This window comes from Eimeria maxima, genomic scaffold (genome assembly GCF_000499605.1).
Source record: "Eimeria maxima Weybridge genomic scaffold, Emw_scaff986, whole genome shotgun sequence".
NCBI lineage: Eukaryota > Apicomplexa > Conoidasida > Eucoccidiorida > Eimeriidae > Eimeria > Eimeria maxima.
In genome coordinates this window covers 1-7411 of record NW_013566911.1, presented here as the reverse complement: position 1 = coordinate 7411, position 7411 = coordinate 1, and the positions used below count along the sequence as shown (strand labels likewise).

Genomic DNA, 7411 nt, shown 5'->3' with positions numbered 1-7411 from the left:
CATTTTGTGTGTATTTACACTTCACGCAACGTCAATACTACTCACTGCTACTCAGCAGGCAACCTTGCAGTTGGTATGAGGTCCGTCGTTTGTGCCTGCACTGTGGGGGGCCGTACTTTGCTACCAAGTGTAATGAGGGTCCTGGATTTTATTATTAATATTTTGAGCTGCAATCAAGCCAAAATACTGAAGATTTCAACTCTGTGAAAGCAGCGGGCCTCCTTTCCCAAACTGCAGGTGGTGTGAAGTCAGCTGTTCAAGCGGCTAGAGCTTCGGGAAGGGGGTGGTCTGCGTTTAGTTGCAACACGCATTGCTGCAGGTGAAGGCGCAGGGCAGCCTCACATGCGAGCGCAGGCAGGCGTTTTGGATGTGTTGTACATACAGTGTGGCCGGTTGTCGAAAACTTTTGTTTGCGTGCCGCTTGTTACTGGTGCCACGCCATGCTTAATAGGACCAATTCACACAGACCGAATTGCCAACACCGGGAATATTATGGTACGCTCGCAATAGCAGTTAAGGCAAGATATACAGGAGCCCAAGACAGGTAATATCTCTTCACCGCCATGAGGCTGGATTGTGGAGAACGGGTGCTTTTGGCCTTTGCATCGGCATTTCACCACAATCCCATGCACTACATGGCTTGAGAGGGCAGGCGGTGATGCCACGCAATGCGTGGAGGTTAAACTATACAAATTGGAGCTAGCTAAGAGCATACATAAGACTCAGGCTTGTCCGTTGCCACTTCAGTGGCCTGTTCACATCGTTGATATTGAGAAACCGAAGGCCACAATTCACTATCCGGGAATCGTCTGTAGAAGAGAGCAGCCAATATTTGCCGGAAATCTACGACTGCCTACCTTATACGAATGCAATATTGTCGTTGAATTTCCTGTTGAGGCAAAGGCAGTACATTCTCACAGGCGGCCGTCGGCGGATGACCTCCTGGTTGCTGATCCAACATTGTTGGAGGTGTGGCTGGACAAGTGATTCTGCTGTCGCAGAAAACGAGAAACGGGAAGAAAAATGTCTAGCGAGGCAAGAACGAATTCGCCGAAATAATATACGCTAAGCTATATTGTCTTTTCTGGTTTGGAAGCACTTATTCATTAGGGGATACGGCGATGCTCTGTGCACTACTAACTGCAGGAAGCCGTCGCAAAAAACCCGGGCAACTAAACTTCGATACGAAAATAAAACACGAAAAAGGATCTAGACTGTGAAAAACTCTAGGTTATTTGCTTTTGGGGCAATGGATCGGACGGTCAAAGTCAGAGGTCACTCCGCTCTGTTCACGACTGCGTGTTGGGGGGCTCAATCTAGGGGCCTAGACCTGCGAATTCATCCTATTTATTTGCACCCCTAAATATAATGTATTTTAAGTTTCGACAAAATGGGGGAAGACTCATGAAAATCTCTAATAAAAACCGAACACACCCATTTCACTGCACACACAGTTGCGTGGCCACCGGTCTGTGGGGGTCAGCATAAACGCGCGCGTTGCTATATATGTTCTCAGTGTCCTCTAAACTTGATTTTTCAATCAAGTCATGGGGTTTACTGAAGTTTAGATTTTGCTCCGTTGCTCTCTTTGTTCTTTTCCGTCCCCGGCCTCCTGTTTACGTGTGCTGTGAAGCGGTACCTATTGAACGGCTTGTAGGTACGGATCCTTAGAGGCCTCCTAATGTGAACGTGTAGCTTCAAAAGGGCGTTTGTGATGTGATACGCCTGCTCAGAGCCTGCAGATCTGCAGATATACTGCAAGATGGCGCGACAGAACCGGCGTATGGACTCCGCTCGTCTGTTGCACCCAACAGCAACATCACATGGCAGACCTCTACGGGGGATCGACGGCACTTACTTGCCTGAACAGGGGAACCCAAAAGTTGAGAACAACCGCAGGAAGTCATTCAGGAGTGGCACTGGAAGCTTCAGCGACCCAGCAGACCACTACGCCCAAGTGGACTGGACGCCCTGGGATTGCTGCAGATGTGCAGCAGAAACACGCGACGCTATGTTAGAAAAGGTCGCAGATGCATTTGGACGATATGCACTTTTCGTTTACCGGCATCCTATCAAGGTACAAAACGTTGCTTTTTGAGGGTTTGTTCTGTGGCTGAGGGCCACAGGGATTAGGTCTAGGAGCTGAGGAGCAGGGATGGTGTGCTGATGTTTGGCGCCTGCGTCTCAGTTCATTGTGTTCAGCGCATTGCTGTGTTTGATTCTCTCCGTCGGTTTAGCATTCAAGACGAGTACTACAGACGGAGTGGTGCAGTACACCATCCCCCACAGCCAGGCCCAGCAGGCACGTTGCTGGATGACCCCCTTCCCTTTGCAATCCCCAAAAGGCACTCATTATGGTGCATGTTGCTTGCACCTGCTTGATATGGGGAGTTGAACTCCTTTAGCTGGATTCTCTAGCCCTCTGCGGGCCTCCTTATCTCCCAGTTCATTCGCCCACTGGCTCTCTTGTCTGTTGAAATTGCGGTTTCCCTTTTTCCCTTTGTTTTTTTTGTCTTGCATCGGCAGCTCAACCCTGATGCCCACCGTTTACAGGTGGACGCATGTGTGTATCTATATATATGTTGGTTATTCCTGTGTATGAAGGCATTTCGTGTGCTTCCAGGATGCGGATGACTATCGCATGCTATTTCAAGGCAACGTTACCCGCAGCGAGGTGATCCTGATAGCAGCGAATGACGAAATGAGCAACTTGCTTGATGCATCCTTTTTAAATGCAGTTTGGGATATGCACATGAAAATACTGGACATCAGGGTGACAGCAGAAGAGGAAGGCGACGCACTCGCCGACGCAGCAGTTGCAATAGCAGAAACCGGCGATACATTGGAGCTCCCCAGCCGCCGGCTGCAGTACACTGAATCTTTTGATAACAGGCATAGGGTAACATACCCACAACGCAGCGAGAGCAAAGCAACTGATGCAAAACAACTTCAGATGCTGACGCCCAGGAAGCTCGCATGGGGTGATCCAGCATCAATTGTGCAACAACACTTTGTGGAGCAACAGCTCAGGCAGCAGCTTCAGCAGCAGAATCAGCAGCCACAGTGGATACATACAGGAGGGGGGGGCCGAAGGCGTCGCGAAGCGCAGGATGCAGCTGCTGCTCAGCACCAGCAGCAGCAGGAAGTGTTTCCGTCCTTGCAGGCGCAGGAGTCCGAGGGTGTTTGCGATCCTGAACGGGAGTTGCCGAGAGTGCGGATAACAGGCTTAGCCTGCCGACCTCCTTTAGCAGCGGGGGAGTACGGATTTCAAAATTTGTGTTTCAAAGACTCCACTGGAGCCTGTGAAGCGCCCGACGGCATAATCTTCGTCTACGGACACAAAAGGTGGGCCGTAGACATCAGAAGGAAACCACACCTTAACTTTGCCTTTTCAGAGTAAGCTCGTTAGGCAGTAACTGCATGTAAGAGTAACAGACACCAATGAACGACGATGTAACAATTTCTAATGGGACAAGCATGGTTATTTATAGCAATCAACGGTTACCCGAACACTGAGACCGACACTGCTGGTAACCATCATACACTGAGTCAGTGCGAACCAATACCTTAAGATCAAGAACCATCGAGAGGTTGGGCTAGCATTTACATCGAGGAACAATGGTGAGCAAGTGGTAATGAGGAACTTTAAGTTAAATGGGTTGCTGCTCGCTCTTCTTGATTGCTTCTTACTATATTTGACCATATCTCCTCTGTGCCGTCCGTCCATGCTTCGCGTCACTTTGACCACAACGCAATCCCACGCTTCGTTTTCCTTCTTCTGTATGAGAATAAGTTTCGCTTTTCAGCCAGCCATCGAAATCATCACTTGGTAGACTCTCCGTGTTGATTCGCGCCGCTGCACTGCCACTTTGACTGCGGCTTGCCCTTGATCAACCCCCTGAGCTAGCAAGTAGAGTTTTAACATGTGCGTACTACTAATGTGCCTCACTGTTGTGAGTAGGGAGTTCGGGAGTATGGTGGAATATCCCCTTCACACCTCCTTTCTGCTGGCTCGAGGCTTCCCTACAGATATGCTTCTGTCCACCAAAGGTCTTCGCCTGACGCCTTCAGGCCGATATGCCACCGCCACGGCAGCCATTTCCCTTAGGCAAGTGTTCCCACAGTCTATGTTATAAACCCTCAACCTTATCTATTGAGTGCCGAGGTGTTTGGCAGCCGTTGCAGCCACCTGGTAGACGGCCTGAAGCATCACATGGACACTCCCTCGTAGTGTGGCATCTTCCTCTTGCAGTCAAACGTGCTGTTTATTTTGCCCGCCAATTGTAGTATCTCCTCCACAAACCTGAACTGCAACAGTAGGTGAAGCTAAGCATTTCAGTTGGGAAATCTTTATGGCGCTTACATCCTAGTAATACCTGCACTCTTTTAGAACTTTGCATAGCAGGGTCACATCTCTACAGTGCTTCAATGGATAGCAATTGCATGCTTTGAAATATTCTGAGGCTTTTACAGTAGCAGGCGAACACTGCGCAGCCAGTGATGATTCAAGCCCCAACACTCACTAGCACCAGTGGCTGTGCGTCGCTTTATTGTATATTCCAATGCTGCCTTCTAACTTGGGTGACCAGCGAATTGCGCATCTAAGAACTGAAGTTGTCTCTGGAACGATTCATTGAATACGGTGCTGAATGGGTGTAGGCGCCTAACACTGCAAAGCTGAATTATAGTGCTGTGCGGTGCATTGTGCTAGACTCCAAGTTTACGACTGTGAGACGTTCAAAGCGCTGTTCCTCTTTTCGACGAGTATGGGAGGATTTGGTCAGCCAGTGCCACGAAAATAGTAGTGCTTCATAGCTATGGGTGTGCAGCTGTCTAGATTGGGGCAGAACACACGGAAGTCCCTTCACATGTTTACTCCTGGTGTGCTGGAGTTAAATCCAATATAGTAGAGACTACCGCGGCGCCTACGGCTGTGAAATGCTATGTTGCGTTTGGTCGGTATGGCTTTACTGCAGCTTGCTAAGAGTTGAATGCTTATTGAAATTGGCTAGCGTCGGCTGTTCACGGTTCGTATTGATTGCCATTAGCAACTCTTCATTACGGATGTGGTATTCAGGTACCAAATAACGGACGACGCGAAGCTGCGGCCATTTGCCCTGCGATGGGAACGGAAGCTGCAGCAGCTGCTTCAGACTGAGAGGCTCCCAGGGGCCAAGATGGGGCTAAAGACAGAAAGGAGCCTCTGTACGTCTCACCAGCTATGCGTGAACTTCAAATCCAATTTGCTAATACCTCAGTGCCCACAATCAAGCTGTGAAAGGCACTGCTTGTAGATAACGCCTCCGGCTCAGCTATCGGAAATTAGTTTCTGCATGACTGTGGTTGGGCGCGTGCATCGCATTCCCGCCTCTATGGTTTAGTGTTGAGGCCAGGCCTCCAAATGTTTGCGATGTGCTGCAGCGGACGAATTGGCTGCGAGTTCTTCCGCGGGCCCGGGGGGAGAAGTGGTGTTGATAGCTGCGGCAGGTTCACTAATTGGAGTGTATGTGTGGGTAGTGAATTTTTCCCGTTCGCATTTGCGTTCGAAGGCCATTGTGGCCTTGACAGGAGCAGGCGCTGCCCTGCTGGGCTACCTTGGTGGGGCTGGTGTGTGCTTTATGGCCGGCGTTATTAGCACAGGAACGGCTGCTGCGGCTCCGCTGCTGGTTGTAGGAATTGGAGTGGATGACACGCTTGTGCTTCTGCAGTCATACAGTCTGACAGTCCACAAGCGCTCTGCAGCGGACCGCCTGCAGCTGACACTGCGAGACAGCGGCGTGGGTATCACAATAACGACCTTAACGAACCTTATGACATTTGGCATCGGAGCCTTCAGTCCCTACCTCGCAATCAAGAGCTTCTGTCTATTGTGCCTCTCCGGCCTGTTCTTGGGCTACATCATGTGCCTCACCTTCTTTCTCGGCTTCCTCGCCCTCGACGCCAAGGCAGAAGCAGCTGGGCAGGTCATGGCTATCTTTCGGTGTTGCCCAATGAAGATCATGAGGGATTCCTCACCTACAAAGACGCAGACACACCAGAATCTCCAGCAGCAGCAGCAGCAAAAAAGACAGATGCGCACACTCAAAGGCCTGCCCATGCTCCAGTATGTTGATAAGACTCGCCTCCCTGGGGCCGACGCCTCGGCACTCTCCGCCTGCGCCAGCGATATATTTCAGTGTATCACTATGCAGGTGGAGGCTGCTTTGCAGCAACAGCAGCAGCAGCGGCTGATCGAAGCGGAGACGCGTCGCATCCGAAAGCGACAGGCCCCCAAGAAAAAGGAGCAACAGGAAAAGGGCCCGGCGAGGCGTAAAAAAGACGCAAAGACATCAGTCACTAGTACATCCTCGGGAACAGAGGGAAAAAAGCAGGACAACGTATCCAGTGACTCGGAAGACCGTAAGAAGAAGACAAGACAACGCAAACAGCCGGAGAGAAAAACGAACGCCAGAAAGAAGAAACGGGTGGAAGCCAGAAACAGTAACAAGCAAGACAACACCCCGAGCACCAAACAAAGCATAAAAAGTGGGAGCATCAGAAGCACCCGCAGCAGCGCCAAAAAGCGGCAACAACAACAACGACAACGGCGAGCGAAGGCTCTCAGGCCAGCGCTTAAAGGGCGCCGTCAGCAGCAGCAGCAGCAGCAACAGGAGCCTCAGGAAGGCGAAGCTGGTGGCCCTGAGGTAGGTTCCACTGCTGACGTAGAGGCAAACAGCAAACTAGCAGCTGGGGTAGCAGCAGCAGGTGCAATTGCCTCAGATGCGAGCCTGAACAGAGGTCAATTAAGAACAGGAGGTGTTCCGGTGAGGGTGACAAGGCCTCGAAGGACGACAGTACATTTTTACAGGAAGACCTCAACTGCGCCATTGGCATCGAGTCTTCTGCAGCTCCAGCAGAAACGGCAACAGTTCCAGCAAGAAAGCGAGTGGCGAGACCAGGTGGTGGTGAACCTGTGCGTGGGTTCTGGCTCGGCAGTTGTAGCGGCAGCAGCAGAAGCAGCCGAGGCGGCCTTTAATACAACTGGCCGCAGCTGGTCAGGGGAGCGGATTGCTCGGCTGCAGCTGCTACAGCGGCTTGGGGGCGACGGCTTAGCTGAGCCTCAGGGTAACGTAGGGAGGGGCCTGAGGAAAGTGCTTGTTCGCTTTGGCGCCCGCCTCCTTATGAACCCCTTCTTCAAGCTCATGCTCCTAATCATCTTTACTTCTGTTGCTGTAACTGCAATTATCGGATGCTTCAAAATACAAACTGGATTAGATCCAAGGAGCCTCACTAAAGACGGGACGATGCTGAAGGTGGCACACACATACATACACAAATACATGCATACACATATATCTATACATATACATAAACATATACATATACATATACATATACATATACATATACATATACATATACATATACATAA

At 50.6% G+C, this 7411-nt stretch overlaps 1 protein-coding gene across 1 annotated transcript; it reads left to right on the top strand.

Annotated features, from left to right (window-relative positions):
- Window positions 1–1762: 1762 nt before the first annotated feature.
- On the top strand, window positions 1763–7104 carry EMWEY_00046900 (hypothetical protein, conserved; the record flags this gene model as incomplete). Its single annotated transcript, XM_013483161.1, has 4 exons — window positions 1763–2077; window positions 2624–3396; window positions 5078–5205; window positions 5422–7104. Coding segments are annotated over 4 exons (2899 nt in total), but the record flags the coding sequence as incomplete, so codon positions are not given.
- Between the last annotated feature and the right edge of the window lie 307 nt (window positions 7105–7411).